At 44.6% G+C, this 20,243-nt stretch overlaps 1 protein-coding gene across 1 annotated transcript in view; it reads left to right on the top strand.

The window, feature by feature from the left end:
- Positions 1–2,434: 2,434 nt before the first annotated feature.
- SPAG1 (sperm associated antigen 1) overlaps positions 2,435–20,243 on the top strand; it is a 130,410-nt gene continuing 112,601 nt past the window's right edge. Inside the window, exons 1-4 of the mRNA XM_073550449.1 lie at positions 2,435–2,561; positions 4,355–4,478; positions 7,895–8,054; positions 17,189–17,299. Coding sequence (XP_073406550.1) covers positions 4,357–4,478; positions 7,895–8,054; positions 17,189–17,299 — 393 coding nt within the window. The 5' untranslated portion in view covers positions 2,435–2,561; positions 4,355–4,356. The remainder of the gene's footprint in view (positions 2,562–4,354; positions 4,479–7,894; positions 8,055–17,188; positions 17,300–20,243) is intronic.

The raw sequence follows: 20,243 nt of genomic DNA, 5'->3' as shown, positions 1-20,243 counted from the left end.
CTAACTCCAACCCTAACACCGCCCTACCCCTAATCTCAACCCAAATCCTAATCCCAACTGTAACCCCAGCTCAACCCTAACCCTAGCTCTAACCTCAACCCTTACCCTAGCCCTAAACCTACCCCTAGCTGCAAAGAATGGTAAAAAACACATTTTTTTTTTCAATTTTATTACTTTTACCTAAGAGGGTGACAAAGGGGGATTTCATTTACTATTTTTTTTTTAATTTTAATCACAGTGATAGGGTCTCTCACAGTGATCAAAATGAACCAATAGGAAAAATCTCCTATTTTGCTGGGTACCGGCCAGATCTCGGCAGGCACACTGCGCCCACCATTTTCTTTCAGGAAGGTGACGGGGGACAAAGCAGAAGAGTCCGGGGATGGTGGAGGTATTGGGGGGGGTGTCTCGGGGACCCCATTTCTCTCTCCTCTGGTATGTTAGATCATATCAGAGGAGAGAGAGATTAATGGAAATCCAGACTTTTTTTTTGTGATCGACGTTTTTCGGTGAATAACGGCGATCACAAGACTGGGGATGGTAAAAACCTACCCAAATCATGTTCTCCCAGGTTTTGGCTACCCCTGGTAGCCGAGACCCTGGAGATTTTCCGACACTCGGGAGCGCTATAACCTTATTTCTCAGTGCTGTTAAAAGGCGTATCACCAGTCATTAAGGGGTTAATAGTGTTCTGACACTGTGCAGCGCCGGTGCTTAGACCCCTGCTGCCGGGAGGAAATGAACTTTATCTCCCCCTCAGCACCGATCGGTATTCAGTCATCAATGTACAGAGAGCGGCGGCTGAAACTACACTGCACACAGCACTGACTGACAGCAGCTCAGCGTTATGGCCAGCTGTCAGTTAGTGCTGAGGTCGCTCAATAGTAATTGGAAGGCAAAACAAAATGTCTGGGAGGCGCCTGGGTGTCACTTTGAGTTTATTTTTCTCCTCACAAACTCTTCTGCGTTATTCATTTCTTAATGGATTTTAAATTTAAAAACGGCAAAAAAAATCCTGAAATGCAAAAAATCCCCCTCAGGATCAAAAAATGCCAGCTAAAGGCAGCGACTTTTAGCATTTGCTGAAAGGTTTTTGATCACTGCACTTTTTGTGCTCCCTGGATTAATTCCTTAACGTCCAACGACGGGCAGAGTCCCTCATTGAACGCCTCCCCCCGTTTGGTGCGGGCTCCAGCGATGAGCCCGCACCTTTTCCGGCACATGACTACTGATCTGATCAGCTGACATGTGCTCCTAACAGCCGTGGGTGGAATCACCCGCGGCTGTTAACATGTTAATTGCCGGTGTCAAACTCTGACAGCGGCATTTAACATGCACGCGCAGGAAGTGCATCATTACCTCTTTCCATCAGTGCCTGTGTCACATGACCGCGGGTCGCTGATGGGTTGGCATGACAGCCCGGGGTCAGCAGGAGACCCCTGTGGTTGTCATAGCAAGTGAGGTATTCTGCTACATGCAGGTGATCTGATTGGGTTATGTCAGCTTCTAGTCTCATGAAAAATCATGAGAAATGGAGATACTACGGGTCTCTGAAAATGGCACCATTTTTTTTCTTTTACAACGTTAGTAATTTTTTTCACCACTTGAATAAAAATAAACCTAGACATGTTTGATGCCTATGAACTCGTAATGACCTGGAGAAACATAATGGCAGGTCAGTTTTAGCATTTAGTGAACACTGTAAAAAAAAAAATTAAAAAAACAATTGTAGAATTACACTTTTTTTTGCAATTTCACCGTAATATTCTTCTCGTTTTCTAGCACACGACATGCTAAAACCAATGGTGTCGTTCAAAGGTACAACTACTCATCCCACAAAAAAAAAAAAAAGTCCTCCCACGGCCATATTGAAACACAAAAACGGAAAATGGCCCTGGTCCGTAATGAGTTAAAGAAAAACGGTTTATTTTATTTTTTGCTTCATTTTTAACGTTACAAGTCCTGTGATTATTCGGCTTTATACATATATATCGTGATCGGTTTTATGGGCTTATTACAGGCAGGGAATATTGCGGCTTGAAATCTACAAGCGCTTTTTTTTTTGCAGCGTAAATTTCGTTGTTTTTATACAAATGATTCATGTTCTAAAAACTGCAGTGACCAAAACCACATTGCAAAGCCACAGAAAAATGTCAAATAAAGAAGAAAGAAAGAAGGAAAGAAAAAGAGAGAAAGAAGGAAATAAAGTCCCCTGGGGGAGAACCCCTCGCTTTCCGGCTGCTGGCGTCCAGCTCCAGGACTTTGTGCAGCCAGAAGCGGGCACTTGAGACCTCCTGACACTAGAGGGCGGTATGATGATGAGACTTCACACATCGTCTTGTCTTTGATCTCCAACAAAATGGCGTCCGTCCATTCACTCCTATGTGTCCTCCGAAGCTCCTGTTCTGTCGTTACCCGTACATCTTTTCCCCCTAGTAACCTGATGCTCTGCTCCGCTATTGGCTGAGGCAGAGTGGATGTTGAATCACCATAGCAACGGCAAGCGACCGGCACTTGTGTTCTCGTCGTGTGTGTCCCGGACTGTCCTCGTCTCCGCGCAGGTAAATAGATGGGAATACACCGGAGCTGCCGTGCGATCACTTCTGCCGCCGCCTCTGCTTGTGCGATTTGGGAGGCTATAGAAAGTCCGGAAGTTTCTGTTTCCTCCCTGTTGTGCTTACAGTTTGCAGCCACTGGGTGGCGCCAGACTCGCAGCTCAGAGTGATGTGTATCTGCCCATGTCAGATCATTGGTCTCCATGTGAACGTGCTGGAGGACTGGAGTTGTGCAATTGTTCCCTTGTGCCTAGTCGCAGACCAGGGGACGGGGCATCTATGACTCGGTGACAACGCGGCCCCTCACACATGACCATGGAGAGCTGCAGATGTCAGCACATGCAGGGACACTGAGGCGTAGCAGGAGATCTGCAAGATCACGCCGCTAGATCAATCACATGCCTAGGTTACCGGCCAGTCTGACACTGCTATAGTGTACAGCTGGTTGCCTAGGTTACCAGCCACCCTGACGCTACTAAAGTGTACAGCTGGTTGCCTAGGTTAGCAGCCACTCTGACACTGCTATAGTGTACAGCTGGTTGCCTAGGTTACCAGCCACCCTGACGCTACTAAAGAGTACAGCTGGTTGCCTAGGTTACCAGCCACCCTGACGCTACTAAAGAGTACAGCTGGTTGCCTAGGTTACCGGCCACCCTGCAGTCTCAACAGTTGGACAGTTACCTAGGTAAGGATCATATGGCACAAGCAGGCTCTGTGAAGTTGGATCCGAGCAGCCTCAGCCTCCCAAGCTGCATCGGCAAAGCTGCCCCTGCTGGGAGAGAGATCAGCGACACGACTGTGCTGAGCGGTCAGTCTTCAGGAGCACACCGTCGTCAGGATGCCGGCTGCGATCTACTCCTGAAGATACAACTTGAGAAACCCCGTTTAACTTTGCATTTAGGCAACAAGTAACACAATGTTATAAAAAAAAAAATGTGCAAAGCTGTACAAAGGCCTTACAGGGAATGTATCACCAACATTTATCTTTCCCAACAATTGTGAAAAATTTAAAGTTTTTATTTTTTTTTAAAATAATTTAAATTTTTTAATGGTAAAATATGAAACTTCATTAACATTTTAAAGTGTTTCACTTTTAAACACTAGGGGGAGCAGCTGCTGAAATAGCAATGAAAACCTAGGGTACTGCTAGCTCACTTTACGACTGCAGTAAAAGTATGGGCTCTGCTCATGTGTATGAGGCCACTCCTCCCCGTCTCCATCTGCAACAGGATAAGGGAGGATGAAATATAGGAACACAGGGCAGAGGCATCAGTGGTGACTGCAAAGTGATACTGAGATGTGGACAGTCACAGGACGGCCGAAAGCACCGATTCTTTTAGTTGGCCCTGCGCTGCTCATTGTATCACACAAAATAGGATTAGGTCTCTGTCACACGTGATAGGATTAGGTACACGGCCTGGGGCAGACGATAAGATTAGATACACGGTTAGGGATATGCATCACACATGATGTTCTTGGATACAAGGTTAGCGTGGAAGAAGTGACCTCCGCAGTTCTGCTCTCGCCACTCAGAACATGGCGCATTTGCGGTGTGTAAGTGTTGTGCTCAGACAGGCTCGGAGAAAAGGATTTTACGGTGAGTACACAAAAATCCCTGTTTTCCACAGTGACATCTGTTACTGTTTTCTGCACCATTTGGAAAATGCGCATTATGTGATTGCCAGATGCCATCTCCGGGGGAAGCGCGCCCCACTTTTTTGCCTTTAGTCTGTAAATTCAGCTTTTCTATGTTTGTGAACCCAAAGAATAACTGTACTCAATTTTTCCATTTATCCAAGCAATGAGTGGTCTCTACCAAGGAACGACCAAAACCTGTGACATACCAGTCGAGCATCTCGATTACAAGTTCATTGAAGAATGTAAGGACATCAAACACCTTGAAAAGATTTTGAGAGTGTTGAGGTAACACTTCATCTATTCACCTAGACTTCTTTCAGACGTCCGTTTTTCACGTGCGTTCCCTCTCTGTGATTTTGACAGAGCACGTACCCATTACAGTGTATTATATGCAAATAGCTCAGTGACATCTTAATGTGTCAAAGGGAAGGTGAGGCTAAACTAAGCCCCCCTATAGAGGAAGAAAAAACACCCACTCCAAGATATATGCATGCAAAGAGTGTCGGGGTCGTAAACGACAATAAATCCTCATTCACCAGTCATTCCAAATCATTGTGCGAGCGCAAAACATCTGGTACCAATTAAGAATGACTCAGACACGCAGCTGATTCAGTCTTAGCTAATGTCCCGCATCCACACCTGTCAGGAGCAGTACAACAACTGGCTTTATTTACAAATACACAATACTATATTGAGTGTTAGGGGAAGGCGTGCATTAGGCGGGGTTTATGCAGTATACATCTAGTGTCCAGTCTCTCTCTGATTCGTCAAAACGTCTCCCGATGGTTACTTCTTCTTCACATTCCTGAGTTATCTTTTTTAGGAGAAATGAAACTTAACTTAACTCTTTAGACACTGAATTTAAGTGAAAGTGAACACTGGCAGCCATCTTTAATACAGTTACATTTGCATTAGCAAGCAATTAGGAAAAACTTATTGTTTCACAGTATAAAAGTATAAAAGTTATATAAGAAAATATATTTTCACCTTGACAAGAGAAGCTGGAGTAAACAGGTGAATGGAATAAAAATTCATCTTTATTTAATCAGTAAGAATATATAAATAGAGTAACAAACAAGGTAATGGACAGAATCATAGTGAGACAACACCGCAGGGTGAGGGCAGCAAAACACAAGGTAACCACTCTGCCTAACTGCAGCACATAAGTGCACATAAGTGCATACGGTACAGAGCACACGGAGTGTAAAGGTAAGTAGCCAGTGCACATTGCAACATCATGTACCCAGGTAAAGACATCCCATACCGCTGATATGAAAGGCATTTATAGCGGTCAGGTGTAAAGTATTAAGCCAAGTATGGAGACGATATCTTACCAAAAGTAAAGGCAGAGGCAGAGTGGACCCTGGGCCAGGTAGGGGAGGACCCGACGCGCGTTTCGCGTGTCACAAACCACGCTTTCTCCCTTGAGAAAGCATCTGTTTTACCATGAAGGCCTTCCTCACAAAGTCTCCTCTTAACAGTTGTTGTAGAGATGTGTCTGCTGCTAGAACTCTGTGTGGCAATGACCTGGTCTCTAATCTGAGCTGCTGTTAACCTGCGATTTCTGAGGCAGGTGACTCGGATGAACTTATCCTCCGCAGCAGAGGTGACTCTTGGTCTTCCTTTCCTGGGACGGTCCTCATGTGAGCCAGTTTCTTTGTATCGCTTGATGGTTTTTGCCACTGCACTTGGGGACACTTTCAAAGTTTTCCCAATTTTTCGAACTGACTGACCTTCATTTCTTAAAGTAATGATGGCCACTCGTTTTTCTTTACTTAGCTGCTTTTTTCTTGCCATAGTACAAATTCTAACATTCGATTTAGTAGGACTATCAGCTGTGTATCCACCAGACTTCTGCACAACACATCTGATGGTCCCAACCCCATTTATAAGGCAATGAATCCCACTTATTAAACCTGACAGGGCACACCTGTGAAGTGAAAACCATTTCCGGTGACTACCTCTTGAAGCTCAGCAAGAGAATGCCAAGAGTATGCAAAGCAGTAATCAAAGCAAAAGGTGGCTACTTTGAAGAACCTAGAATATAAGACATGCAGTATTTTCATTTGTTTCACACTTTTTTGTTGATTATATAATTCCATATGTGTCAATTCATGGTTTTGATGCCTTCAGAGTGAATCTACAATTTTCATAGTCATGAAAATAAACAAAACTCTTTGAATGAGAAGGTGTGTCCAAACTTTTGGTCTGTACTGTATATCTGTTTTACATCCTTATGACATGCATATGCATTTCATATGCAAAGCGTTTTTAACATCATATTTTACATACAGTAATTCAGACGTTTCAAGCTAATTTGCTAATAACTAAAATAATCTTATATAAAGAAAGAAATATGTCACTGAGATATATATATTGCGTGTGTAGTTTTCTGTTCTTGTATTTAACTAATAACGCAATAAAAAAAAGAAAAAAATGGCGTGGGGTCACCCTTATTTTTATTAACCAGCTGAGGGAAAGCAGATAGCTGAGAGCTGGTCTTAACAGCTTAATAACAGGCTCTTCCCGCTTGCCTTGGTGCATGGGCATGCGGGGTAATTGTTTTGGGGTTGATGTCACCCCTGTATTGTCAGCTGACATCAAGCCCTAGGGTTAGTAATGGAGAGGTGTCTATAAGGCATCACCATTACTAACCCTGTAGTCAAAAGAAATAAATACAGAGAAAAGTCCTTTATTTGTAAAAAGCACTAACAGAACCAATTTTACCCATTTATTACCTTTAAAAATTAAAATAATCCCAAGGGGTCCGCCGTAAATCCACATCCCACGACAATCCCCAACTTTGCTACATCCAGATACAGTGTTGAGCGGTGACATGAGTAATGTGACCACTAAGCATGCCAGCCGAAACGCACTGACATTAGCACGTGAATCCGGCTGCTGAGACGAGCACCAACGTCACTAAGGTTACCGCAGTTCATGGCCGATGAACTGCAGTAACCTTAGTGATGTTAGTGCTTGCAGCATGAGAAAGCTGTCTGCTTAGCAGTTGCTGGTTATTAAAAATAGGGGCGAGCCCAACTCATTTTCATCACTTTTTAAAAAAAAAACAGTAAAGGCTACGCGGACAGCTGTGAGCTGATATTAATAGCCTGGGAAGCTTCATAGATATTGGCCTCTTCTCAGAATAATCACAACAGACTCCTGCTGTCTGCTTCCCCACAGCTGGGTATTAAAAATAAGGGGACCCCACACCATTTCTTTATTAGCTAAATACATGTACAGTAAGATACACATACACAGCACTAATTATATATCTCACTGGTAACTTTTTATCTATATATCTATTCTATTCTGATGGGTCACGCGGCGATTTTACTGCACTCGGCTGATGAAATGTTGGATTTCCTATGAGATGGGCGCATAAAAATTGGACGGCACTCGCATTTTTTCTCTGACCTATTGGCTTGCACTGGTGAGTCTCATCTGATGCACATGGATTGCACTCGTCTGATTTATACGCAGATGAGTATGAGCCCTTAGGCAAAAAATCTGAAGTGCCCGGAAACCCCTTTTAAACTGTTTCTTTGTCTGTGGGGTTGTTTGCTGGGATCGAAGTTCTTCCAACCTTTGTCGTACCTGATGAGATGGTTGACACATCCCAGCAGAGAATGAATGGAGAGATGGCCTGGGAGGAAACAATGTCAAGTGCGGGCACTGAGTATATTGTCATTGTGCAGGTCGGGAGAGGAAGGACACTACCCGGATCTGACAACATTTTGTGAAAAGAGAATCGGAACTCTGTCTCCAAATAATCGTCAACTCAGGAAAGACAGACCGCCCGCTACTGCTGCCGACTTTTCTCTGGAAGACTGGCGAGAGATCGACAATGATCTGAAGGTAGGCAGCACCACATTATAAGCGCATAGATGACTAAAGAATGATAAATCATATGTCGGATGATAAATACACGGCCATACGAGGGCTGTTTTTTTTTTTTTTTTGCAGGACGAGCTGTAGTTTTTAACCCCTTCACCCCCAAGGGTGGATTGCACGTTCATGACCGGGCCAATTTTTACAATTCTGACCACTGTACCTTTATGAGGTCATAACTCTGGAACGCTTCCATGGATCCCGGTGATTCTGACATTGTTTTCTCGTGACATATTGTACTTCATGTTAGTGGTAAAATTTCATTCAAATAACTTGTGTTTATTTGTGAGAAAAATGGAAATTTGGCGAAAATTTTGAAAATTTCGCAATTTTCCAACTTTGAATTATTATGCCCTTAAATCACAGAGATACGGCACACAAAAGACTTGATAACTAACATTTCCCACATGTTTACTTTACATCAGCACAATTTTGGAACCAACATTTTTTTTTGTTAGGAAGTTATAAGGGTTAAAAGTTGACCAGCGATTTCTCATTTTTACAACACCAATTTATTTTTAGGACCACATCACATTTGAAGCCACTTTGAGGGGTCTATATGATAGAAAATACCCAAAAGTGACACCATTCTAAAAACTGCACTCCTTAAGGTGCTCAAAACCACATTCAAGAAGTTTATTAACCCTTTAGGTGCGTCACAGGAATTTTTTTGAATATTTAAAAAAAAATGAACATCTAACTTTTTTTCAATAAAAAAATACTTCAGGTTCAATTTTTTTTATTTTACCAAGGGTAACAGGAGAAATTGGACTGCAAAAGTTATTGTGCAATTTGTCCTGAGTACACTGATACCTGATATGTGGGGGGGAACGACTGTTTCGGCGCATGGCAGAGCTCAGAATGGAAGGAGCGCCGTTTGACTTTTTCAATGCAAAATTGGCTGGAATTCAGATCGGACGACATGTCACGTTTGGAGAGTCCCTGATGTACCTAAACAGTGGAAACCCCCTACAGGTGACCCCATTTTGGAAACTAGACCCCCCAAGGAACTTATCTAGATATGTGGTGAGAACTTTGAACCCACAAGGGCTTTACAGAAGTTTATAACGTACAACGGTACAATTAAAAAATCATATTTTTTCCACAAAAATGATCTTTTCACCCCAATTTTTATTTTCCCAAGGGTAACAGGACCCTAAAAGTTACTGTGCCATTTGTCCTGAGTACGCTGATACCCCACATGTGGGGGTAAACCACTATTTGGGCGCATGGCAGAGCTCGGAAGGGAAGCAGCGCCATTTGACCTTTTTGGCTGGAATTGAGATCGGACATCATGTCGCGATTGGAAAACCCATGATGTACCAAAACAGTGGAAACCCCCCACAAAAGACACCATTTTGGAAACTAGACCCCGTAAGGAACTTATCTAGATGTGTGGTGAGAACTTTGAACCCCCAAGGGCTTCACAGAAGTTTATAACATACAGCCGTACAATTAAAAAATCATATTTTTTCCACAAAAATGATCTTTTCACCCTCAATTCTTATTTTTCCAAGGGTAACAGGACCCTAAAAGTTATTATGCAATTTGTCCTGAGTACGCTGATACCCCACATGTGGGGGTAAACCACTATTTGGGCACATGGCAGAGCTCGGAAGGGAAGCAGCGCCATTTGACGTTTTTGGCTGGAATTGAGATCGGACACCATGTCGCAATTGGAAAACCCCTGATGTACCTAAACAGTGGAAACCCCCCACAAATGACACCATTTTGTAAACTAGACCCCCCAAGGAACTTATCTAGATGTGTGGTGAGCACTTTGAACCCCCCAGTGCTTCACAGAAGTTTATAACTGGGCGTGAAAATAAAAAATTCGTATTTTTTCCACAAACATGATCTTTTAGTCACCATTTTTTTATTTTCCCAAGGGTACCAGGAGAAATTGGACCCCAAAAGTTGTTGTCCAATTTCTCCTGAGTATGCTGATACCCCATATGTGGGAGAAAACTACTGTATGGGCACACGTCGGGGCTCGGAAGGGAAGTAGTGACGTTTTGGAATGCAGACTTTGATGGAATGGTCTGCGGGTGTCATGTTGCCTTTGGAGAGCCCCTAATGTACCTAAACAGTGGAAACCCCCACAAATGACCCCATTTTGGAAACGAGACCCCCTAAGGAACTTATCTAGATGTGTGGTGAGCACTTTGAACCCCCAAGGGCTTCACAGAAGTTTATAATGCCCGGGCATGAAAATAAAAAAATCGTATTTTTTCCACAAACATGATCAATTAGTCCCCATTTTTTTTATTTTCCCAAGGGTAACAGGAGAAATTGGACCCCAAAAGTTGTTGTCCAATTTGTCATGAGTACGCTGACACCCCATATGTGGGAGAAAACGACTCTATGGACACACGTCGGGGCTCGGAAGGGAAGCAGTGATGTTTTGGAATGCAGACTTTGATGGAATGGTCTGCAGGTGTCATGTGTGTTTGGAGAGCCCCTGATATACATAAACTATTGAAACGCCCCACAAGTGACCCCATTTTGGACACTAGACCCCCCACGGAACTTATCTAGATGTGTGGTGAGCACTTTGAACCCCCAAGTGCTTCACAGAAGTTTAGAACGCTCGGACGTGAAAATAAAAAAATCATTTTTTCCACAAAAATGATATTTTTGCCCCCAATTTTTTATTTTCCTAAGGGTAACAGGAGAAATTGGACCCCAAAAATTGTTTTGCAATTTGTCCTGAGTAGGCTGAGACCCTACATGTGGGGGTAAAACACTGTTTGGGCGCATGGCAGAGCTTGGAAGGGAAGGAGCACCATTTGACTTTTTCAACTCAGAATTGGCTGGAATTGAGATCAGACGCCATGTTGCATTTGGAGAGCCCCTGATGTGCCCAAACAGTGGAAACCCCCAATTCTAACTCCAACCCGAACCCCAACACACCCCTAACCCTAATCTCAGCCCTAACCCTAGCCCTAACCCTAACCCTAGCCCTAACCCTAACGGAAAATTGGAAATAAATACATTTTTTTTATTTTATTATTTTTCCCTAACTAAGGGGATGATAACGGGGGGTTTGATTTACTATTTATGGCGGTTTTTGTATTTGGCAGCTGTCGCACGCTAAAAGACGCTTTTTGTTGTAAAAATAGTTTTTGCATCACCACATATTGAGAGCTATAATTTTTCCGTATTTTGACCCACCGAGTCATGTGAGGTCTTATTTTTTGCGGGACGAGTTGACGTTTTTATTGGTACCATTTTCGGGCACTTGACATTTTTTGATCACTTTTTATTCCGATTTTTGGGACGCAGAATGAACAAAAACCAGCGTTTCATGAATTTCTTTTGGGGGGGGTGCGTTTACACCGTTCCGCGTGCGGTAAAATTGATAAAGCGGTTTTATTCTTCGGGTCAGTACGGTTACAGCGATACCTCATTTAGGTCGTTTTTTTATGTTTTGTCGGTTTTATGCAATGAAAACTATTTTATATAAAAAATAATTATTTTTGCATCGCTTTATTCTGCGAGCTATAACTTTTTTATTTTTTCGCTGATGATGCTGTGTGGCGGCTCGTTTTTTGCGGGACAAGATGACGTTTTCAGCGGTACCATGGATATTTATATGCGTCTTTTTGATCGTGCGTTATTACACATTTTGTTTGGCGGTATGATAATAAATCATTATTTTTTGCTTCGTTTTTTATTTTTATTTTTTAAAGGGTTCGCTAAAGGGGTTAACTAATGGGACAGTTTTATAGGGCGGGTCGTTACGGACGCGGCGATACCTAATATGTGTACTTTTATTGTTTTTTTTTTTTTTATTTCCAAAAAATGGATTTATTTGGGGGAATATATATTTTTTTTTTCTAATTTATTTGGCGATTTTTTAAAAATTATTTTAACACTTTTTTTTTTAACTTTATTAAATTGTCCCAGGTGGGATATCACTGTCCTGTGACTGATCGCTGATCTGTCACATCACAGATCACTGTGACAGATCCGCAATCTGTCACAGGCAGTGCAGAAGGCTTCCTCATGCCTGCGCTTTGCAGGCACTGAGGAAGCCAGCTTCCTGCAGGCCCCCGAAGGCCCCCGTTGCCATCTTGGATTCGGGGGCCTGCAGGAAAGGAGCCCCCCGCAGCAGCGCTGCACATTGCGCTGCCGTGGGGGGCTCAGGGAAGCACGGAGGGAGCCCCCTCCCTGCCGATGCTTCCCTTTAACCCCCGGTACACCGCGATCATGTTTGATCGCGGTGTGCAAGGGGTTAACGTGTCGGGGGCGGTCCGTTACCGCCCCTGACACATTGTGCCGGGTGTCAGCTATGATAATCAGCTGACACCCGGCCGCGATCAGCGGCGCTCACCACGTGGGCGCCGCTGATCGCGGTAGACGTACTATCCCGTCCATGGGCATAGGGGCCCAGGTCCCATGTACGGGATAGTACGTCGGATGTCAGGAAGGGGTTAATGACCTGATTCACCATTTTGTCTTATACTGAAATCAGGAAAAAATTCCCAAATCAGGTGAAAAATGGGATTCATTCATTTTTTTTGGTACTTTGTTTTTATGTTGATTCCTTAATATCAATACATCTGGCATTTGCATTTTTTTTTTCTTTTAGTTTTTACTGTACTGGTGAAATAATTCCATATTTTTGACAGATTGGACTTTTACAAATGCGGCAATACTGAATATATAGTTTAATTTTTATTTGTTTAAACTGCAAAAAAGGAAGGTCTTTCGAAAGTTTGTGTGCATGAAGTTTTCATTTTTAACCCTTTCCTCACCTTTGCCATCATATTTCTACAGCACAAGATGTAAGCGGGTGTATGAAGCAGGCTCACTAGATGAGCCGTATCCATATCCAGCATGTAACGGCTGCTTGTCACAGCTAGGATCTGCATCTAACAGCCGCAGGTGGAGCGCGGCTATGCCCGTCAATGTTAACCTAATACATGTCGCTGTCAACTTCTGACAGCGACATTAACAACACTCTGGCATGGCGATTTGTAACTTTATGCACTCATTGGCCTCCCCGCAGCATGACCGCAGGGTGCCGATTGTTGAAAACGCTCATGCCTGCCATCATGGAGACTCATTAGCGTGTGGAACTGAAGTATTGCTCTATATACAGTGCTTTGCGAAAGTATTCGGCCCCCTGGAACTTTTCAGCCTTTTCCCACATATCATGCTTCAAGCATAAAGATACAAAATGTACATTTTTGGTGAAGAATCAATAAGTGGAACACAATTGTGAAATTGAATTAAATTTATTGGTTATTTTAAATTTTTGTGGAAATTCAAAAACTGAAAAGTGGGGCGTGCAATATTATTCGGCCCCTTTACTTTCAGTGCAGCAAACTCACTCCAGAAGTTCATTGTGGATCTTTGAATGATCCAATGTTGTCCTAAATGACTAATGATCTCTATATATAAAATGAATGTATGTATGTGTGTATCACCAACCAATCACGAAGCATCTTTCATTTCACCAGAGCTGTTCAAAAGAAGCTCTGATTGGTTGCTATGATCAACAGTTTTAATTGCAACCAATCACTAAGCATCTCTCATTTCACCAGAGCTGGTTAAAAGTAGCTGAGCAAGTTTTCCCACTTGATAACACCTCAGCAGACACTGACATGGTGGGAGAAATCTAGCATCCCCAGGAACATAAGCTCCCAGCCATTGTCTGCCCCCCCAGAAAGGAGCACAGACCACTTGACAGAAATGAATCCCTCCCACCCGTGGATCAATGGTGCATTTAGATTGTGAGCCCCATCGGGGACAGTGATAATAATGTGTGTAAACTGTAAAGCGCTGCGGAATATGTTAGCGCTATATAAAAATAAATATTATTATTATGCAAGTTAGGGCAAATCCACTCAGCGTTTTGGTGCTGACCCCAGGCCTTTCTTAAAGGGATCTCCAGTATGGAAGTCAGGGCAATTAGCTTCAAATGCTCTGATACTGACCCCAGGCTCTCTTAAAGGGATCTCCTGTACGGAAGTTAGGGCAAATCCCTCAGCGCTCTGATTCTGACCCCAGGGTTCTATTAAAGGGATCATTGGTATGCAAGTCAGGGCAAATCCACTCAGCGCTCTGGTTCTGATCCCAGGCTTTCTTAAAGGGATCCCCATTATGGTAGTTAGGGCAAATCCACTCAGTGCTCTGGTTCTGACCCCAGGCCCCTCTTAAAGGAATCCCCCGGATGGAAGTGAGGTCAAATCCACTCAGCGTTTTGGTGCTGACCCCAGTCCTCTCTTAAAGGGATCCCCGGTATGGAAGTCAGGGCAATTGCCTTCAAATGCTCTGGTACTGACCCCAGGATCTCTTAAAGGGATCTCTATACAGAAGTTAGGGTAAATCCCTCAGTGCTCTGATTCTGACCCCAGGGTTCTATTAAAGGGATCATTGGTATGCAAGTCAGGGCAAATCCACTCAGCGCTCTAGTTCTGATCCCAGGCTTTCTTAAAGGGATCCCCGGTATGGAAGTTAGGACCGTTCCACTCAGCGCTCTGGTTCTGACCCCAGGCTGATGGGATGATGTGGGATATTAGTGGTAGTTGTCCGGTGGCTCTGGCTGACAGGATGATGTGGGATATTAGGGGTAGTAGTCCGGTGGATGTGACGGGATGATGTGGGATATTAGTGGTAGTTGTCGGGTGGTTCTGGCTGATGGGATGATGTGGGATATTAGGGGTAGTAGTCCGGTGGCTTTAACAGGATGATGTGGGATATTAGTAGTCCGGTGGCTCTGGCTGATGGGATGATGTGGATGTGGGATATTAGGAGTAGTAGTCTGGTAGCACTGGATGACGGGATGATGTGGGATATTGTATTGAATGTGGCTAGGCAGAGTGGGCGGGGCTATACACACACACACCCACACATATATATATATATATATACAGTATATATATATATATATATATATATATATATAATCATTATAATTTGTATTAACTAACCATAGTTAGTTACTATGCCCGGGCAGTGCCGGGCTCTTCAGCTAGTGATAAATATAATCCACCTGTGTGTAATCAAGTCACCGTATAAATGCACCTGCTCTGTGATAGTCTCAGGGTTCTGTTTGAAGCACGGAGAGCATCATGAAGACCAAGGAACACAACAGGCAGGTCCGTCATACTGTTGTGGAGAAGTTTAAAGCTGGATTTGGATACAAAATGATTTCCAAAACTTTAAACATCCCAAGGAGCACTGTGCAAGCGATCATATTGAAATGGAAGGCGTATCATACCACTGCAAATCTACCAAGACCCGGCCGTCCCTCTAAACTTTCATCTCAGGCAAGGAGAAGACTGATCAGAGATGCAGCCAAGAGGTGGGACAGTCTGTCCATAGGACAACAATCAGTCGTGCACTGCACAAATCTGGCCTTTATTGACGAGTGGCAAGAAGAAAGCCATTTCTCAAAGATATCCATAAAAAGTGTTGTTTAAAGTTTGCAACAAGCCACCTGGGAGACACACCAAACATGTGGAAGACGGAGCTCTGGTCAGATGAAACCAAAATCAAACTTTTTGGCGACAATGCCAAACGATATGTTTGGCTAAAGGCAACACAGCTCATCACCCTGAACACACCATCCCCACTGTCAAACATGGAGGCGGCAGCATCATGGTTTGGGCCTGCTTTTCTTGAGCAGGGACAGGGAAGATGGTTAAAATTGATTGGAAGATGGATGGAACCAAATACAGGACCATTCTTGAAGAAAACCTGTTGGAGTCTGCAAAAGACCTGAGACTGGGACGGAGACTTGTCTTCCAACAAGACAATGATCCCAAACATAAAGCAAAATCTACAATGGAATGGTTCACAAATAAACGTATCCAGGTGTTAGAATGGCCAAGTCAAAGTCCAGACCTGAATCCAATCGAGAATCTGTCAAAAGAGCTGAAAACTGCTGTTCACAAGCGATCTCCATCAAACCTCACTGAGCTCGAGCTGTTTGCCCAGGAAGAATGGGCAAGAATTTCAGTCTCTTGATGTACAAAACTGATCGAGACATACCCCAAGAGACTTGCAGCTGTAATCGCAGCAAAAGGTGGGGCAATTTGCTGTCCCATCTAACGTTATGATTATATGCTTTATATAGATTGTGTTATTTTTCATGCAGTGTAGTCTTGCATTTGGTCTGCTGCCACCTGCTGTCCTTTTTCTGTATAACAACAAGCAAAAAGGCAGCAACACTTACCTGCCCAGGTCTGGAACAAATGCACTGCAGGGTGCAGCCAGCCCATAAAGCAAGATGTTAGCAACACAGGTGCAAAATACCAGATTAACAGCCACTCTCCACATACCCATTCCTGGAGGGGGTGACTGCCCAGTATACAATTGCACAATGAGGGTCCGCATAGGGTACCGTTCACACAAGGGAACTGCATGGTGTCTGGTTCACAGCCTATTAGTAACGCCCCTACTATTCGATTAGGCGGGCTGACCAGCACCCTCTCAATGCATTCCAGTGTGAACACCCCTCATACGAGACCAAACGTGTCTGGGCTCGGCTGCACCCCGAAAAATGTAGTGCAAAAAATTTTACCAATTAGTGAGGTAATCTGGTATTTTGCACCTGTGTTGCTAACATCTTGCTTTATGGGCTGGCTGCACCCTGCAGTGCATTTGTTCCAGACCTGGGCAGGTAAGTGTTGCTGCCTTTTTGCTTGTTGTTATAAATGAATTTTTGAAGACCTGAGTCTTCTTCAGTGGCTTTGCTATTTAGTTTAGTGTAGGGACCCGTAAGCGTGAGGAACTTTGGCGCAGTTTATGGGCTCAAGTATTTTGGCCAAAATATCAGCTAATCAGTTCTCCAAGCGATGCTCCAGATCGCTTGGAAAACTCTAGCAATTCTGCCAGCTAATTACGCTTGCAAAATGCTAGTTTTTCCGCGGGAAAATCGCGGTAATTTAAAATGCGATTTTCCCGCGCAATGGAATTCCGGAATTCTCGCAGTAATTTCCATGAGAGTTCCGCTACGTGTGAACCCAGCCTAAATCTTACCAATGTTAGCTATGAACGCTGCAGAATCATGAGTTCAGCTCCGGACTTTACACAGGGTTCTCACATTCTGTCGGTTTTTGCTACACCTGCTTCTTTTTTTCTTTCAGAATTTCTTAACCGACATGAAACTTAAAGACCAAGAAAAGTCCATCCCTGAGCAACACGCAGATATTCTGCCACCCATCCGCACTTATGCTAATGGTCCAGCAACTAACAAGGTATCATTTTCCTAATGCAATGACATAAATACTGTATATATATATATATATATATATATATATATATATATATATAGTGATAAAACACTCCGGGATCGCCTTTGCTGGGGTCAAAGGTCACGTGCATTCAGCATGAAACTCAGGCGCAGAGCTGGGATTCGGGTGTAACTGACCCTGGGTCAGGTTTATTAACGGTGAAAGCAATGCAAAAGGAAATAACACATAAAACAAATCCTTGCCTGTCCGGCACTAACTAAACAATGGACAACCTAACTACCAACTGGCGGGCTTCTCCCGTCCAGCCAAACCATAGTTGCAGTGGGCACTGCTTCCACTCACATGTGTCTCTCACACAGACAGGCTCTCTGTGTTCCCAGGCTGAGACCCTCACACAACCACCTGGCATCCTTTTATATCCACCTCCCATTATCCATTAGTAAGCAGGTGCGATACTGACCAGACTAGGCCACATAGGAAAGGAATCTGGGCGAGATATACCTGCCCTCATCCACTATTCCCACATGATTCTCACATATCCCCCCCCTCTGCTCAGACCACTCTGGTCGAGCAATGACACCCGCCAAACCGTGCACTCGGGACAGGGCATCTGCATTCCCCATCTGTACCCCTGGGCGGTGCTCCACCGTAAAAGTGTAGGCCTGCAGGGCAAGGAACCACCGGGTCACCCGGCTATTCCGTTCCTTGTTCAAGTGCATCCACTTGAGAGGGGCATGGTCAGTGATCAGCCTGAACTTTCGGCCCACCAGGTAATATTTGAGGGCCTCTAGAGCCCACTTAATGGCGAGGCACTCTTTTTCTACGACTGCATACCTTTGCTCGTGTTTATTCAGCTTCCTGCTGAGATAGAGGACTGGGTGTTCCACTCCGTCCCTCGCTTGTGAGAGTACGGCCCCGATACCGGTATCAGAGGCATCCGTTTGTACCACAAACTCGCTGCGGAAGTCTGGAGTCACCAGTATGGGCTGAGAGCAAAGTGCCCGTTTTAGGCTATGGAAGGCTTCTTCAGCCGCTAAACTCCATTTAATCATGACGGAGTCTTTCCCTTTTGTAAGATCCGTCAGGGGGGTAGCGATGGCTGCAAAATTGGGTATGAACCGGCGATAATAGCCGGCGATCCCCAGGAAGGCTTGCACCTGCTTCTTGTTGACAGGTTGTGGCCAGTCCTGAACCGCCTGAATCTTATCAACCTGGGGTTTAACAACACCCCTCCCAATTACATACCCCAAATACCGGGCTTCTTCTAGCCCGATGTGACATTTCTTGGGGTTCGCGGTTAGACCTGCCTCCCACAGGTCGTCAATCACAGCTTGTACTTTCTGGAGATGAGTCTCCCAGTCCAAGCTGTAAATGACAATGTCATCCAAATAGGCCGAAGCGTACCGCCTATGTGGCCTCAAGACTCGATCCATCAGCCTCTGGAAGGTCGCCGGTGCCCCGTGCAGTCCAAACGGCATATATACATACTGAAATAAACCTTCCGGCGTAGCAAATGCCGTCTTTTCTCTGGCAGCCTCAGCCAGAGGGATCTGCCAATACCCCTTTGTTAGATCTAGGGTCGTAATATACCGGGCTTTTCCTAACCGATCTATTAACTCGTCGACCCGGGGCATAGGATAGGCATCAAATTTTGAGACTGCATTCAGTTTCCTGAAGTCATTGCAGAACCGGATGGTGCCGTCCGGTTTAGGAATTAGCACAATCGGGCTGGACCACGCACTGTGCGATTCCTCAATGACTCCTAACTCTAACATTGCCTTCACTTCTCGGGAAACGGCTTCACGGCGCGCTTCCGGGATTCGGTAGGGCTTTACGTGAACTGTGACACCAGGTTCCGTTACGATGTCATGTTTCATTAGCATAGTCTGCCCGGGTTTTTCTGAGAAAAACTTTTGGTTGTGAAGTAGAAACTGCCTGACCTCAGTCTTTTGCCGCTCCGAGAGAGTCTCTGCAACCCGTACCTCCGGTACGGTATGCGAGCAGACAGGACGGGCCAGCTCCGCTGACAAGGCAGACCGATCCTTCCAGGGCTTTATCAGATTTACATGATAAATCTGTTCAGGTTTCCGTTTACCTGCCTGGTATACTTTGTAGTTTACTTCACCAACTCTTTCCTTGATCTCAAAGGGGCCCTGCCACTTTGCCAGGAACTTACTGTCCACCGTGGGGACCAGGATCAACACCCTATCTCCGGGTGCAAACGTACGGATCTTGGCGCCCCTATCATAGATTCTTTTTTGGGCTCCTTGAGCCTGTATCATGTGTTCTTTGACGATAGGCATAACAGCCGCAATACGGTCCTGCATTTGTGTGACGTGATCTATCACTGTTTTAAATGGAGTGACCTGACCCTCCCAGGTTTCTTTTGCAACGTCTAACAGTCCGCGAGGACGTCGGGCGTACAATAACTCGAAAGGTGAGAATCCCGTGGAAGACTGGGGTACTTCCCTGATGGCAAAAAGCAAATACGGAAGTAAATAGTCCCAGTTCTTCCCATCCTTGTCTATCACCTTTCTCAGCATCTGCTTCAGAGTTTTATTGAACCGTTCAACCAACCCGTCTGTTTGAGGGTGATACACGGATGTGCGTAACGGTTCGATTTGTAACAATCGTCAGAGCTCCTTCATTATCCTGGACATAAAGGGGGTCCCCTGGTCGGTGAGTATCTGTTTTGGTATACCGACCCGACTAAACACATGCACCAGTTTCTTGGCAATCGTCTTGGTGGCCGTGTTACGCAAAGGGATGGCCTCCGGGTAACGAGTGGCATAATCCAAGATGACCAGGATATGTTGGTGTCCACGTGCAGACCGTGGAAGGGGTCCAACTAAATCCATCCCAATCCTCTCAAACGGGACTTCAATAATAGGTAGGGGTACCAAAGGGCTACAGAACCGGGGCTTAGGTGCAGAGGCTTGGCAGTCAG

This window comes from Dendrobates tinctorius, unplaced genomic scaffold, assembly GCF_039654945.1.
Source record: "Dendrobates tinctorius isolate UK_male_01 unplaced genomic scaffold, ASM3965494v1 ptg000165l, whole genome shotgun sequence".
Taxonomy (NCBI): Eukaryota; Metazoa; Chordata; class Amphibia; order Anura; family Dendrobatidae; genus Dendrobates; species Dendrobates tinctorius.
Note: the sequence above shows the minus strand (reverse complement) of the source record. Positions and strands in the feature narration are given on the sequence as shown.